General features: G+C 34.3%; 1 protein-coding gene across 1 annotated transcript in view; it reads right to left on the reverse strand.

Annotated features, from left to right (window-relative positions):
* Positions 1 to 15,456, reverse strand: part of LOC145296517 (aminoacylase-1-like) — a gene marked incomplete in the record, with an annotated part of 68,277 nt that extends 52,821 nt beyond the window's left edge. The window contains 2 exon segments of the mRNA XM_080142539.1: positions 7,402 to 7,466; positions 15,121 to 15,456. Coding sequence (XP_079998665.1) covers positions 7,402 to 7,466; positions 15,121 to 15,211 — 156 coding nt within the window.
* Between the last annotated feature and the right edge of the window lie 2,329 nt (positions 15,457 to 17,785).

The raw sequence follows: 17,785 nt of genomic DNA on the forward strand, positions 1-17,785 counted from the left end.
ACTTGTTTCCCTGTTGGACATGCCTACCCGACTACCAGCAAAATACCCCCCCCTTGCACTGTTGAGGTTCCTAAATGCTAGAAAACTTACTCGAATAATTTTTTCCCTCAGACTACTAAGCTTTGGAATTCCATGCCTGTTTTCTACTTCTCTAACTGTACTAACCGTCAGAAGTTTAAATGTAATGTGAACAAACATCTCGCTGCTCAATTCCCCATTACCTTGTTAGATACAATCCCCAATAGTAACTCCTTATGATCCAAATGGCAATATGCCTTGTTTGGGATTAAAAAAAAAAAAAAAAAAAAAATCATTGTGAAAAATTTTTTTGTTGTTATAATGCTGCATGGTGGCCATTTTGAATATTTTAAAGGAAATTAATGCTATTTTAAAATATATGTCTTGACTTTCCTAAGAATCATTTCTAGAGCAAATCATGGCAAAACATTAATTTGATAAGCGTTTTCAAGTCACGTTTGTTGTTTATCATCTGCTGTGTGAGGCAAAAAAAACAACAAAAAAAAAACATAAAAGAACTAATATCTAGGACAATGACACTCAAATACTGCTAAACATAAAGAGCCAAGTTGTTCCCCAGGACTTTGTTCATATAACCAATTTAATAAAAGCTGATATTCAAAACTAGACGCTATCTAAGATAGCAATCTATACTTAGGATACATATCATGTACTTATTATCATGCTAAATGTGAGCTGATCAACAAATGTTTCTCTAACACTTTTTATCTCTGTAAAAGGGGTTATGTTTTTGGTTGAATTTTTTTAGAAGATTTATCATTGTTTTGTTTTGTGTACAGCTTAGTTTCCACATGCTATGACTAATCATTACCAAACTTGATCCAAATATCAGCCATGGCTTAACTTAGAACTGACTTAATTTGGGGGCGTCCAGGTCAAAGTCGGTGAAAAGGTGATAACTGATTCTGTTCAAAGAGATGCACTACTCGGTTCATACTGTAGCCAATGAAGTCTCGTATATTATATGATCTTAACCATGGCACGTTCAGACAAGGTTGAAATTTTGATAGATTTTCAATTTCCAATTTTTGCAAATTTGATATGTACCTGATGCTCTTTGATGACAATAATCACCATGCAAAATTTCAGATTGATCAGATAAATAGTTTCGAAGTTATAAACATGTCCATGTTATTTCCTTTTTTAGTGATATATAATGAAACTGCTTATATATTATTAATAAAAAAAACAAAACAGATCTTATATTTAAAGGCAATAAAAACTATGCATAAAACCTGGCTCATTGGTAAAATGCTAGACTGTAGATAGTGTAGTTGTAAGTTTGATCTTTGTTGATGGTTGATCTGTGCTGATGACGGGTGATACCTAGAAATGTAGGTTTTGTGAATACTTTCAAGAGATTAGATAGGCCTACAAAACTTAATACACTTGGTTTTTATCTGTTCAGGTACTCCCTTATACTAGAAGGATGATTAAAGTTGATCAGATTCTTTCTTCAAGTTCAGCAGGATCAGGAAAGGACCTTAACAGACTTCGGCACTTCTGCAGAACACGAACCACGCTGGAACAATGGTGTTATGTAGAAATCCATTCTTTACTGTTCTGTATCTTCATCGTTAATAAACTAACGCACCACAAAATTGGATCCAACTTGAAAAATTAAATCCAAAAAAAAAAAAAATGTAGGATATAACGGGCCAACTTACCAGAGTATAGCCACTCGGAAGGCGGGTGGGGTGACGATGCTAATCTACTTTCCAAAACAGTCGATTGCTTTCTAGCTATGCTATCAAATGGCAGTTCTTTTATTTCCTTTTTTATGGCGGCTCCAAATAACCAAAAGTTTTAGACCAATCAGAAAAAAAGTTTTATTCTATTTTTTTCTTTTTATTCTTTAAAGTTTATTATCATTTATATATACATTTTTATTTTTAGTTTATATTTAATAAAAATATTAGAAATACGACGCCACAATACCTCCCATCTCAGCATTGGAGATATTATATTGTTAAAAGTAATGGTAGTCGTCGTTTCTGGAGAAAACTACTCTTCTGCCTGATTTTGTCGTAGTTTTTTAATCTTGGGGAAGATCTACTGATTTTTACTGGTCAGCTTCTTCTGTAGGCGTACTAGATAAATCGTTGGCATCATTTTCAAATGATTCTGCTGTAGAATTTTCAGTAGATGAAATTTCCTGTTCAGTGACATTTGATTCATCAGGAACTTTCGCAGATTTCTTTGATTCAGGATGTCTATTTTCAAAAGATTTGATATATACTGGCTTCAGACGATCCACTGAAACTGTATCACTCTTACCAGAACTTAGTTTTATAGTAAAATATTTTGGATATCTTTGAAGAACTTTATAAGGACCCGTGTAAGGAGTTTCAAGTGGACGACGAACTCCGTCGACTCGTATCCACAAGTCCAGGTTCTTAGAACAGCTGGGATATATAACTGAAAGTGAATTCAGCCTTCAGATAATAGTTTGAGGTCTAACTTCTGCATTTCTTCTGCTAAAATGTTAATTTTTGGATAAGAAACATCTGAAGATTCATTATCAATCATTGGTCAAGTAAGGATTTTCCAGTTATTGCTACAGATGGTGAATAATTATCCTCATTTTGCATATTTCTCATACTTAGCAGAATAATAGGCAATGCATCAATCCAGTTTTGTTTTCGAGCAACAATAGCCGACTAATGTACGGTGTACACGCTTGATTATACCGTTTGATTGAGGGTGGTAACTCGTCATACGCAAATGATGGAATCCTAAAAGTTTAGAGAGTTGACTAAAAAGTTCACTTTCGAACTGTGCTTCTCTATCGGTTAATAGATAGAGAGGCACTCCAAATCTAGAGACCCAAATATTTAGAAAGGATATTGCAACTGTTTCTGCTGTAATGTCAACCCAACGTGTAAGAATATATACATGTAAGAATATATCTGGCAGATGATGGAAACATGGAATTTTTAGGAGTTACTCGATTAAGAGGACCCACTATGTCAAGATGCACAGTTTCAAATTGACTCAAAGGTAGATTGAATGGCTCAACTGGAGATCTTGTATGTCTCGTAACGTTGGATTTCTGACAGTTGAGACATTCCTTGCACTATTATCTTATCTTATCCATTCCAGGCCAATAAAATCATTTTCCCAGCGTCCCTGGCAACAGATTTGATGTACGTGTTCCATTTCAGGTCAGGAGTAAAGGTCAAGTCCAGAAGCTTATCAAAACATGGAGCTTCCCCTAGACAAGAGCCATTCATTTCAATTGATGCCAGATGGGGATCAGAGTGTTGATGATGTAAGGATAGGAGCTTGGTTTTAGATGCATTAAAAGTAACCAGCCACCTCTTCCCCCACTGTACCACATGCTCAAGATCAGAGAAGAGAGAACTTTGTCATTTACGGCCTTAGATGTGTTTCCATAGATGGTTATGTCATCAGCATAGATGTCAACGAATGATTTAAGTATGTGTTTTGGGAGATCATTGATGTAGATCAGGAAGAGAGTTGGGCCCAGGATGGACCCCTGAGGAACTCCAGCATTAATACTCTGGGCCTCTGATTTCTGCCCATCAACCTTATGAGCCTATCAGAGAGAAATGATTTAATGATTGAGAAAACATTTCCAGTTATACCGTAGCTGGAAATCTTGTGAAGTAGGTCCTTATGCCATACCTTATCGAAGGCCTATGATATGTCAAGAGCAATTGCCCTAGAAAGGAAGCCTTTGTTAAGAGATTCACTAATCCTATGAGATATAACTGTTAGCACATCTGCTGTAGATCTGGCAGAATGGAAACCATATTGCATGTCAGTAAGGTTATTTCTGCTGAGGTGGTTGACTACTTCTTTATTTAATATGGATTTCAGCAACTTACTCATGACACACAAGAGACTTATTTGTCTGTACTGAGAGGGAGATGACTTATCACCTGAATTCTTAAATACAGGGCATACTGATGAGGTTTTCCAAGGTGTTGGGAAGCACTTCTTAAGGCAATGCTAAACAGATTGTAAGTATGAGGGTAAGTTCTGGTTGGAGCTTTTTCAGCACTATAATTGGAATGCCGTCATGGCCAGTTGCTTTACTGGAATCAAGGTTCTTGATTAGCTTGGCGATCTCACGCACAGATATTTGTATGTTGCATAGCGTGTTGTCTGTTATAGGAGGAAATACGGGGAGATAATGGCCTTAGTTGCATAGGGTAGAATTAGCTGCAAAGTTCTTGGCAAATAGTTTGGCCTTGTCTGATGCTGACGAGATGACCGCAATGCACGCTTCTGCTCAGGATCCTGTTTGCTATTTGCCAAAACTGGTGGGAACCAAGCCGCTGCTCAGCTACTTTGGATTTAACAGACCGAGCATATAGCTCTCTTGCATTTTTTATTTACAGTGGTTGCTGGCAGTCCTGAAAGCAGCTTTAGTCTCAGTGCATCTATTACGTTGGTAGCTATGGAAAAGTGATTTCTGTGTGCAATGGCAGCAGCACATTCTGGGGAGAACCATGGTTGGCTGTAAGGTTTTTGTTGGAATTTTTTGGATGGTATGAATTGGTCTATGCCTACAAGTAACCATTCAGTCAGGTCTGATACTATAGAGGACACATTCTTTTTAAACATGGAATGCAGGGATAGGTCAGATATAAATGCACGGAAGCTATCCCAGTCAGCCATAAAGTATCGATATGCAGTACAGTGGAGAGGTACGTCTGAAGACTTATTACATTTCATTTTTATCTTAACTGATACAACCGAGTGGTCGGAAGATCCTAGAGGAGATAGAACGAAACATGAACATAGCTCAGAGAAAGTTGTGAGAAAAAGGGCTAGAAGGCTGGCGTACTGACCGGAAGTATCGGGCACACGGGTGGGTTTGTGAACAATCTGGGCGAGGTCATAGGCAATGGCGAAATCATAACAGAACCTCCCCTCATCATCTGTCTTGTTTGAGTGGGTCAACCATTCCACATTGTGGATATTAAAGTCACCACAAATGTGGATGTTAGCTGAAGGATGAGCAGACAGGATGTGGTCAATTTTCTCAGATATACTTTTAAAGATAGTAACCCCGCTGTTGTGGGGGCGATAGAGGGCAAATATAAATGCAGTGGTGTAAGCAAGTGCAACCCGGGAGCACATATAAGGTAAATTAGGGTCTTCACTGGAGATATCTCTACCACACAGAAAGCCATCTTTAATGTAGGCACATATACCATGGCAAATCTTGGGGGTCAGATTTAGATGTTGTTAAAGTATCCTTTTATTATGAATTCATCTAAGAAGGATATGTCTGGTTTTGTCTCCTGTAATTGAGTTTCAACCTCTGGAAGGTTGGAACATAGACCCCTGATGTTGGAGAAGGAGACATGGTAGTAGGGGTCTATGTTGGAGGATGGGGTTCTAGGTTTATTCGTGTTTTTTTTCTGGAGATATTTCATGTTGAGGATTTGGAATTTGTGGAACAGGTCGACAGACTTGGTTAGAGCAGGACAGAGAGGGAAACTAAGAGAAAAAAAGACAGGAATTTTTTTTTTGTAGCACATAAGGTAAAGCCGTAACAATTACCCACTAGTATGGCATCGAAAGGCCCCACCAGAAACTACTGCATGGTCCAAAATCCATTCACCAGATGGCAATACAGCAGCCACAGTACTTTGCACCTGCTGATAGGACAGCCTCCTTAGTGGTTAATCCAATGTTTGGGACCCTGACTATTAGGCGGATAATGTCAGCCCAGATGAAACGTTTACCTCCAGCACCCTTACTAGTGACATGTCTACAAGCATAAACATAGAAACAGAAAATTTCCGACATCTCAGGCTACTGTTCACAAAGTACTGCCGACCTGGAAAACAGTTTTTTTCTTCACCCTTTGTCAGAAAAATCACTCATTGGAAATGAGGACTGAGAGACAAATAAGGAGAAGCGAGAGTAACAAGAGCTGCCGATAACGCATCCACAATGCTTTGTCTATTCTCCTTTAAAAAAAAAGGTTCAAAGGACTTATTAATATTTACTTATTAAAAGGTATTTGAAGATAAATTCCCCTCCCATATTTACGAATGAAATGAAAATGGAATACATTACTGTAATTTCCATTTAAAGGTATTAAACTTCTTTCTTCTTATCCAAGAGACACCTCCAACAAAAGAATTATAATAAGAATGTAGCACACAAAAAAAAAAAAAAAAAAAAAAAAAAAAAAAAAAAAAAATCGGTGGGAAGTTATCACGTGTTGAAATATTCATTAAACTTTTTTCTTCTTATTCAAGAGACACCACCAGCGCATTTGAAGGCTTTCCATTCATTGACTCTTTGCTTTCGGGTTTCCGGTGATTGTGGCAGACGGGGTGGGAGAGGGCCGTGGTGAGAGGGAAGATTTCATTTATATTTATAGAGAAAGTAAAGCAGTAATCCTAAAACAAATTTTTTTTTCTTCTTTTTCTTTCTTTATGAATCTTATAGAGGATAAGTATGCATTTGCTCAACTCTGACATTAAAATAAGACAACATAGGATTGAATTATATGCATACAAAACAGAACATTTATTATGAACAATGAAAAAACATTCATGCCTTAGTTTATCACCATACTTTGCTATATAAGAGTATGTGTGTATGTGTGTGTGTGTGTGTACACGTGTGATTAGGAACATTTTCTGAAAAGTTCATTAGTCATTGTTGCAAGATAATCAATTGTTCGTTACAATCCATTGATTTACATGGTTATAAGACAGTTTTTGCATATAAGTCGTTTCATTAGGATTCATATTTGCACAGGTATACAGGCAGAAAATTGTTCTTTATGCGTATGTGGGAGAACAACTGAGAAAAAAAAGGCATCATCTTGGTTGCGTGTCAGGATCAAAAAAGAGAAAGAAGAGAGGGAAACAAATTGTCAAAAGGAAGTGACCTCTATGATTCTAAATCAATTGGGCAACATCGTTTGTGTGCTGCATGCACGTGCTTAATTTGTGTGTTTGCACCACACATGAAACCTGATAAAGCAGCCATAATAGTTTGCTAAAATCTATATATCCTCCCTCCAACTAGGAATTAAATAGTAGGGTAGACTAGACTCAAGCCTTGGTTATACAACTTTTTCCTACGAGAGCAACGTTAGACCCAAGTATTTTATCGAGAGTAAAAATGAAGTGGTTATAAGTTGATAATCGAAATATTTCAACAGCCCCTATTCTACAATTGAACATGAGATTTTTTCTGCTAAAAAGCAAGAAAAAACTTTTTTCAAAATTTTAATATATAATCAAGGTTAATAATCACTTGCAGACAAGGGTTAATGCGATGAATCTATTGTCAGTTGAATGATGAAAAATATTATGATAGGGTCGAAAAGGATGATGTAAATAAATGATGAATTCAATTTACTTCAATAATTTGGTATGGCAATCCAACATCTTCCGCCATTTCTTTAAGGAATTCCATCGCACCATCTGCAATAAAAAGAAACAAAACATTTATTCGTAGTTTAAATCTTAAATCCAAAAGGTTGGGAACTCATTTTGCAGACTAAGTTTATAGAAGAAAAGTAACAAATTTTTGGACCATGTACAAAATTGTTTAAGATTAAGGTGAGTATGTTAGCTTGTACCACTCGATAAATCTTGAGCCTGACAGATATATGGTGCTACTCCCCCCCCCCTTTATTAAGCCATGGTCATAAAACCATTAGCAATAGACAAAGGCTACCTAGCTAATTAAAAAAAAACTTAGAAGCATCATGATAGTCAATACAGAACTCCAAAAATGTGACAGTGGTACATGTTCATTCACACAATTCTGAGGCAGCAGGTTCAGGACTGCAGAATACAATACAAAAGAAGATCGCCAGTATATCTCTGAGCAAACACCAGTGCGATTATGCAGTGGGTCAAATGTGAATGTATATCATTACAGGTTTGGTCTGTTCAGCTGCAGCACAGGGCAATATTTAAGCATTGCAGTGGGGCAAGAACCATGAAATAATCTGTAGGCAACAGAAGCAACTGTTACATTTTGGCAAGTAGACAGCAGATCTAATCCAAGCAAATCATATACTCCAGAGGCGACAGGGTTGTGGCAGGAATATGTAGTCTATATCTGATGGCACGACACTGTAGATGCTCAAGAGAATCGGAGAACACCTTGCCAACTTTTCAAAACAATGGAACACTCTGAATTCTGTGTGTTAATTAGACATTGCTTTCTGATGGGAAATATACTGTTCAAGCAAAACAATCACTTTATAAGTGTTATCAGACTTTATTCCATCAGAAACAATGGTCAAGAGGTGTTATGTTTATTTTATATGTGGTTATACAGATACAAGTGATACTGAATACTCAGGTCAATCAATTTTGGCAGTAGTCGAGGAAAACAAAGAAAAAATAAAGAAAAATCGACAAACTCGTTTTGACCAATGATAAATTTTAAATTGTGTAAGGTAGCAGAAGAGTTAAAGATGTCAGAAGGCAGTGCATTCCTTCAACCAATTTTTTCCACACGACTGCAGGATTATCAGAATCACCAATTAGATATAAAAATTAAATCAAAAGTGATGGTTCCACTCAGAGCACAGTCATTGCTAAAACACAATCCCTCTTTGATAAATATTTTGCATGTGAAGTTTATCCATCCCTTTATAGGGAACAACCTTTGTTTTGTTCACAATACTCCACAAGCTATCTTTAATTATTGCCATTTTACTCTGTACTTTCCAGACAGCATAAGTTGTACCATTCAGCAGAACGCAATAACTAAGTTTTGTTTCCATTACCATTGCATGTTATAAAATGACAAAACCTATTACGACTGAAAATTCAAGATGTCTGAAATAAAGTTCCACATGGCTTATGTTTGAGGTGCCTCCTTGGCCCATAACCTTTAATTCTTAAATCAGACCTTGGTTTAAGTGAATTTGATATTCCAGATAACTCAATAAAAGTTTAAGGTTTCCAAAATTTGGAGAGGGTTTTATTTTTGTGTTTTGATCTGGGTGTGATATTTCATATATGTTTAAAATGGAAGTTTACAACAATAGGAAAAACAATGTTCGTGAATATTTTTAGAGTTCTTCTAAAAACATTATCTGAGATTTTGAAGAATTCTAAATCGATTAAGAGTCGTGAGTTTCAGGGATCAGGTAAATCGTATTCAAAATTCTCTGCTCATTTGAATAAATTATAATCCATTGAAAGTTGTTTATAAGAGTCAATGTTCTTATATTATAAAAATAGTTCAGTGATAAAAATTGGGAATATTTCAATTGATGGATTCTTTTAAATGAGCAAACATTAAGGGATCCAAGGCGTCATTGTGTGTCCGTGTTCACTAACGTTTATGTGCACTTGAGTGGAGAAATGTTGCAGAGATTAGCACCTAAAGAGATACACTCAGCGAAACTGATCCATAGACTCTGGTCAACTAGGTTCCACTACTTTATTGAAGAAAAATCTGGCTTTTTAAAGGATTTAGGTGTCTCCCAGAAAGACCATTTCAAATAAATTCAGAAAGTTTTGATTGGTCCAAAATATAATTATTTTTATTCAGGATAGTGTATACGCAGACGATGTGTGTGCATTTACGTATTTTTATTTTGGACGTCGATGTGTAAACATTGACTGCTACAAAAACAGACATATTTTTCCTTAACACATGCATGAGGTGATCATTTGAGAGTGAGAGAAAGGTAAAATGTAGTACCATTTGCGCGAGCCTTTTCTAGTCTCACACAAAAACATGCATTCACATCTCAAGCTATATTACTTGTCATATACATACACGCGCATGTCCACACACATACATATATTCATGTTCACGTATATACACTCACATTCATGTGTATACACACATATACGCTAACGTACACACATGTACTCATACGCGCACACGTACGCACACATGGACAACGTCATTTCCCCTTTCAAAGGAAATCCACACATGCGCAAAAGACCACCGGAAACAACTATAAAAGCAAGAGCAATAAGCAGCTTCTTTCTTTTCCAACTTGCCTTCCGAGGTGAGTGGTCTACGGACCATTCGCTGCTGTTTCAGCACATGCGCGCCTCACACCACTTATTAGCAAAAAGCTAACAAACAGTACGTACACTTTATATGCTTTCTATCTCCATAACCTGGATTGACTTTCTTTCTCTCTCTCTCTATCTACAACTTGTGCCAGAGAACACCTCCACGTAGCTGACCTAACATGGCGCACAGTTTAACTGATGTCAACCCTCTATCCTTTGTCTTTGTCTACACGCTGGACCATCATTCTCATTTCCACTACATTACTCACTTCTCTTCCCACGCGCGAACAAACGATAGTGACCCAAACGTGAGATGAACACACATTTCCTTTTCTTTCTACACTACCAGTCCCACAACAAACGATGGTTACACCCGAACACGGACATGAACATGTGTTATACCTAAAACATTCATTTTTCAACAGTAAATAAACGACACGTTTATTTTATCCAGCAATTGAGTTTTTGTTTCCTTCATTCCATTAGTTTCATTATTTTCTTTTTTAACGGGATTAGGATATATATATCCTAGTCCTCTACACATTACAGGAATTAACAGGGAAAAGGAACTAAGAGTAAATAACTAATTCCTCAGAACAAGGGATATCTGGTTCAAGGGAGATAACTATTAACAAACCGATACTCATTGATAACTTTAACAGTTGCACTTCAAATTGTTTCCATTCCATACCCAAATTATTTTCCATATATAGCTTCCCTGTAACTACTGGCTGTTTGCACAACTCAAAATGCTCCAGGGGAAAAGATTTGGATCCAATGAAAAAGTGACAGAAACAATTCTGTGTAGAAAAAGAAAATAGCATCAAATTGTTAGAGGAGCATTGGAATCGGTGTATCACCCTAGAATGAGATTATGTTGGTGAATGAAATTGATTTTTGCATAAAAGCTGTTAAACCTGGGACTTATTGAATACGTTATTGCTGAAGTATACATAGCGCTTATGTTAAAAAAAAAAAAAAAAAAAAAAAAAAAAAAAGAAGAAACATTCCAGTTACGGGCCAGAAAAGAGCTGAACCTGATGAATCACAAGAAACAAAGTTGATGAAAGAGTAGATATGACGTCACCGTTTTCTCAGGCTGACAGTATTATTGTGCAAGAAAACAGTGAAACTTGCACAGCTGCGTTTACAATTCCTCTACAACCATCACTGCATTTTCATTTTCTGAAATGTTAAAAACTAGATATTCGTGCTATTAATATTTAAGCTTTGTCACTGTAAAAACAAACAAAAAAAAAACAAACAAAAAAGTCGCATCTTTAAAAGTTTCATCCTTGTTTTATTAAAGAGTTTCATTCTTTGTATTTTTTAAGGTTTAAAGGCTAATTTGAAAAAAAAAAAAAAAAAAAAAAAAACTCACCATAACATTTACTTTTTAATTAAAAAAAAAAAAAAAAGTTGCAGCAGCTTTAGGTGTATCAGAATTTTGGGGGAGTTTTTGACACCCCTAACAGAAAACTGCAAATAAAATATAAAAAAACTCGTAATTTCTCTTTTTAAAGTGGGTTGTTCATTTTCTGTATGGACTATACTTCCAAAATAAACTATTAAAGTTGTTTGAAAAATAGAAATATTATTTTTTATTTTTTAAAAAACAGTGTTTACAAAGTGCTGGCGCACCTTCATGCAGCCATTTTTTTTTTTACGTATGAAATCAATTGAATTTTACGAGTGAAATTTTTTTCAATTTTTAAACTTTAAAAATATATCAAAATTTTTCTATTGGTTCAATTTTTACGATGTTTTCAGGGTCAATGTGAAATGTTATGCTCTTTCTAATATACCGAATATAATATTTTAGACAAACGTTTTTTTTTTTTTTTAAATTCAACCCCCTCCCCATTTTGAAGTGTCTATTAAAATTTAAATAATTAATTTATGTACCAAAGTTTTATATATCACAAATTGAAGATAAAAGATCAATAAAATATTCTAATTTAAAACAAAAAAAGTGTTTTTTAGAAATTTACTTGTAAAGTCCAAAGTTTAAAACCTTTTTTTATTAAAAAAACACGTTGATTTTTTTTTTTTTTTTTTTTTTTTTTTTTTAAGTAGAAGCTTATGTTATGCTTAGAATATCAAGTAAATATGGGACGCTTATGACGATTTTTTCTATTTCATTCAATATTTTCTTTTTTTAGATATTAAAAAAAAAATTCAGTCGATAAAGTATTAAAACATATCAATCAAAAACTCATTGTATTAAGAGAATAAAAAAAAAAATTTAAAAAAAATCGGTCAACTGTTTTTTTTGTTTAACGGTAAAAACTTATAAGTGAATATGTTCAGTTTTTAGCTACGGAGGGCCAAAATACTAATTTTGGTTTACAGCATGCATTAAAAAGACATTAATTATGTCCCTTTAAGGAACCGGAATATAAAGGCAAATAAAAATCAGACTTGTCTCCCTTTATTTGAACATTAAAAAAAAAAAAAATGTGAGTTCGCATTTTTTTTTTTAATCCTTGTTTAAAAAAGTATTTTATTTAAAAAGGACATGGAATATAAGTATAAATTCTTAACAATGAACAATTGACCTACTCATCGAATAGTAGTTTTTATAGGTAAGTGATTTTTTTTGAATTTATATATATATATATATATTTTATAATCGAAGGAAGTAAAATTTTGTTGATTTTCTTTAAACGTTTTTTAAAGAAAACCGATTTAAAAAAAAAAAAAAAAAAAACAAATATTGCATAATTTGCTATTAAACCTGTTATTTTTTTTTTTTAAATTTTGGTCTTTGCTCCTTTAATTAAAAAAAAAAAAATTAGGGTTTGAATTAGATTTTTCAAGTTATAAGCTTCGAAAGACAGTAAGTCTAAATATTCCAGTGTTTACCACAAATTTTTACTGACAATTTCTGACACTGCTAATGCAGCGTGTTTGAGGGAGCATTTATTATTTTGAAAAGGAAAAAAAATTTGGCGGGTGTAGCCTTATTTTTTTTCATCTTGGCTTAAACTTGGCACTTTTTGGATTATTTTGTTGTTTTTTTTTTTTTTTGGCCAGAGATTCTTAATATGGGGACAGGAGGGTGTTGTGTACCTATTCTGTACTTTTACCTAAGAATTTAATAAAAACATATCGTAAAACTTTAATTAAATTCTATTAAAAAAAAAAAAAGTGCACTCACCAGCACCAAATAAAATTTGACTGTTTTTCAATAAAAAACACCAACATTCAGTGACAGGTAGGTACACGATAAAAGTTTTTGTTTATCGCCACAAGTGCTAATCTGGACTTGCATCAATTTCCCTGTTAATAATTACCTATAACTATGATCCCTGGAAAAAAACAAAAAAAACAACAAAAAAAAAAACATAAAATAATCCGAAAAGTGCAAAGTTCAAGCCAAAATAATAATTAAAAAAAAACAAAAAAAAACGTATATTTTTACGACCTGCCTCAGTGTAGTATAAACATCCCCAACCACCCCATGTTAAGAACGGCTTTAGGAATAAACACTCAACCTCCCTATGTTAAGAACGGCTTTCGAGGTGGGGGAGGGGTTTATTCCGAAAGCCGTTCTTAACATGGGGAGGTTGGGATGTTTTTAATACGCTGGGACACGTCGTAAAAATTTACCTGGAAAAAAAAAAAAAAAAAAAAGCCCCCCCCCACCAAAATTCTTTTCTTTTCAGAATAATGAACGTTCCCTCAAACGCGCTCTGCATACAACATCGGAGTCGATGTGTATTTCACGGGGGGGGGGGGGGCTCTCGTGTACCTCAGCCAAAACGATTTTCTTATAATAGTCGCGTAAAGACTACATTTTGTGGTAAAATCCCTTGAGAGCGTATTGTGGTTATATGAGAAAATAAAGCCGTGTACGCATTATAAGTGTTTCTTTTCTGTGTCTTATGTTATACATTAGTACAGTAAGGGTCATTTCGAGTTAAAAGTTTATTTACTGCACCCATCTGAACTAGAGAAAATCATGATTTAAATGTTGTACATTTAGTCAAGTAAAAAAATATTGAAAATAATAAAAATTATTCAGGTTTTATTTCAGCCTTAATGTTTTATATAAAAATAAATTTCTATAAATTTTTGTCCAAATAATTTACGCCGCTGAAATACACATTTGCCCCACTTCAAAGTTTCAGACTAAAAACCCCCAGAAAAACAGACCCTAATTGCAGCCACATTTTCTCGACTTTTTTTTTTTTTTAAGAAAACGCAACTCCAAGCAATTGTTAAAAAAAAAAAAAAAAAAAAATTGCGACTATAATTGAAAATACTGTCAAGTCAAGTAATCCGTAAATATCTTCTAAAACCAAACAGAATTATACTTCAATGGCCCGTCGTGCCGTGCAGTGACTGCCATCATCTCACAGTCACACGTAGGTCAAAACGTGCGCGCACGAAATAAATTTAATAGTCTAATAGTCGTTTGCTTTTTATAAATGGAAATTGAACAAAATTTAAATATATTACAAATTCACATTTTATATAACTTAACACATTAAAGATGGTAAATCCGGTACGTATGTAGAATACGGACCGTGCTGAAATAACGTTATTCGGTGCTCGTGCATTTATGGTACCGCGCTATTTTTTAAATAGTAATTTCAGGTTAAATTCAATTTTTACGTATTTATAGTGTAAAGATGGGGTCCGACAAGGCTCACTCTGAGTTCGGGGAAAGGTGGGTCTGTCACCGGTGTCAAGGTAGAACCTAACCCCTTTGAATAAACGCGACAAAAAAGTAGAGATACTCTTTTAGTTTTGAAGTTTATCAGTTTAAGTTTAATAGGTATGGGTTTCTTTTAACTTATTTTTCAAAACAAAACACCTCGCAATTTTATAAACAAAAAAATACTGTGAAAATTGAATTTAACTTGATAATCTGAAATAAATAAATAAAAAGTAATTCTGCAAGTACCATGCAGTGCAGTAGTGGCAGTGCCAGTGAGTGCACCCAACAGAGAATATTGCCTTAAAAATGCCCTTTTATTCGAAAGAGTTAAATAATGGGGGATTAACACCATTTTACAATTTCGGATAAAGCTGGCAGGCTGAAGTGAATATTTAAATTAAACCACAACTTTACCGTAGTCCGGGTTGGGATGCACGGTTTTAATCCGTAAATATCTTCTGAAATTGGTCACTGCTGGATCTTCGCATTCATTCGGCGTTGCCATCGGGATTAAAAAAAAAATTAAAACTTTTGTTGTTCGATGTTCTGTAAAATGGTAGTTGTTATTCAGACGCCGTCCTGGAAAGAAAATGAACAACTACTGCGGTTCATTTATGATTTGATCAAAACACACGCATGAAACGTTAGGAAAGAGTTGTAGCGAGGGGAAGGGAGGGAATACCTTTCTTTTATGTTTTCTTTCATAATTATCTCCTCCTTGTTTACGAAAGTGCGTTGTTCTGATTTTATTTGTTGGACCTTGACCCAGGGTTGTCAAGCTGGCTTTTTTAAAGCCAAATTTCGCGAATTTGGCATTTTTAAAGCAGTTTGGCCTTCAAAATTTCTGTTTGGCTTTTTTTTTTTTTTTTTTTTTTTTTCAAATTTGGCCTTTTTCAGATCCATTTTTTTTTATAAATATTTATTTAATAGTAATTATTTAAAAAAAAGAAGTCATAATTAAGTAATTTACAAAGTAGTTTGGATGTAAAAACTTGCAGATTTTTTTATTTTGGCTTTTTTTCTATCCATTCATGGATTTGCACGAGAAAAACAGCCACCGGAATCAACATCTGTTAACATTTGTCATATCAGGGGGAAAAAATATTTTTCTAAAGACTAAAGGGCCGTACTAAGGGAATCTCGCACCTAAATGTTTAAATTTGTTTTCACACCTACTTACTAAGCGTTTACATGGAATATTTTAGAGATATTTTAAGTTGATACCCCCCACCCCACCTCCTGAGTAAATTTTATATTGTGGCAATTGAAATAATTCTTCTCTAAGAATATAATAGACAAATAGAATAGACAAATAGGAACTTATGTATAAATTGTACCAATAAAAATGGCATGGAAAAAGTGGCACTAGTAAAATGTTAAAATTGATTAAATGTGAAAAAAATAGCAGAAGTGGAAGATACAGATAAAAATCTTATGAGTTTGTGAAAATCTTGGATGCAATGCGTAAAGGGAAAACATGAAGAACTTTGGCAAATTAAAAATAAATCATATTTATATTTAAAAATAGATGTGGAATCTCAGCTAATAACCAACTATCTTTCAATCATGCCATCATCTTAGAAATCTGTCGATTATACTAGCATATTTACTCGTTTTAAGCGTTTTCTTCAGATTTCATGTGTAATACTAAATAGATGCTAACTCCAAAGGGTTACAAATGGCATAATCTTTAAAAAAAAAAAAAAAAATTATATCGCCTATAAACATTTCTTTTATTGTAATCTGTCCCCGTCTTGAATCAATGTTTACGTTAAAGTGTAGTACCTGTTTTGATACTATACTTTATCTAGTCTGTCCTTCATCAGTGAAAGAAAACTTTTTCTAAACTGGGGCAATTTTTTTTTGCTATCGGAAATAAATTCTGTGCTTTTTACTTTTTAAGGCGATTTCATCTGGTTCCACGATTTTGCCAATCATACTTAGATATAGGAAAAAGTTAACTACCCTAAAAATTTATGATGGCCCGAAAATGGAGGATCATTTTATGTTTGATTTATATGCAAAACTAATTAATTAATTTAAATCATAAAATATTTCTTTTATGGATGTTCACACCTAATCATTTGAAAAAAGTAGAATTATATTTTTAAGAGAAATAGCTGAAGGTCTTCATCTACTTTAACTTATAGATATAATTGCATTTTAATTTGAAAAACTTCTTACCGTTATGCTGGTGCTTCTCCATAAAAATATCTGTTCCAAATAAATGACGTAATAGACAAAAATAGGTATCTACACCAAAAATCTGATCACTAGAGTTTATGTATTTGTGGTCTTATCAGTGGCAAATCCGAAAAATACAATAAGATAATTAAAATTCTACTCAATAATTTTCCTAATTTGAAAAAAAAATTACTTATGCCAAATGCAGTAGGACTTAATTATTTACCGACTAGTATACTTTTAACATGCTGCAACTTTAAAAAAGTTTTATATTCCAAAATGTTAATACATTGTAAATGATCTTTACACACAGGAAAAAAACAAACAAATCGTCACTTGTAGCATAATTCGTGAAATTTGCAAACAAAATTATTTATCTTATCACTCAGTCAGAGTTCCAAGCCTCCCGACCTCCATCCCAACTAATATAAAGTTAATTTTTTTACAAATTTCCAGGAATTAAATCCCAACAGTGAAACACATCCATTTTTTTGTGTGAGATAAAATAAAGTTTTAGCGATGCTATCACAGTGATTCGACAGAAACACTCAGTGGTAGATCTTGTTTCTTGTCTAGGGCAATGAACGCCATTTTCCCCACTCCCAACACATCCCACCCTCAAAACTGGGAGTGCTTGAGTGCGACATATGCCTGTGCAATTAGATTGGGTTGACCTTCATCAGATGGGTTGAGGGTACTGGATTGACAGTTCCTGGCTGCTGTTTCTGACTGGTAGTACTGGCGTCCTAACTCTTTAGTAGCGCTTAGAGCGGTTGCTCCATCAACAGTTGTATAATATCGGGATGTTTGTAGTGCCATGTCACACATGGAAAGGGACCCTGCACTCATCCCCGGTGGGCTTTCTTGAGGCCACAATCCTAGTTGGTGAAAGGTC

This window comes from Euprymna scolopes, chromosome 2, assembly GCF_053919585.1.
Source record: "Euprymna scolopes isolate OS-2025 chromosome 2, ASM5391958v1, whole genome shotgun sequence".
Lineage (NCBI taxonomy): Eukaryota > Metazoa > Mollusca > Cephalopoda > Sepiida > Sepiolidae > Euprymna > Euprymna scolopes.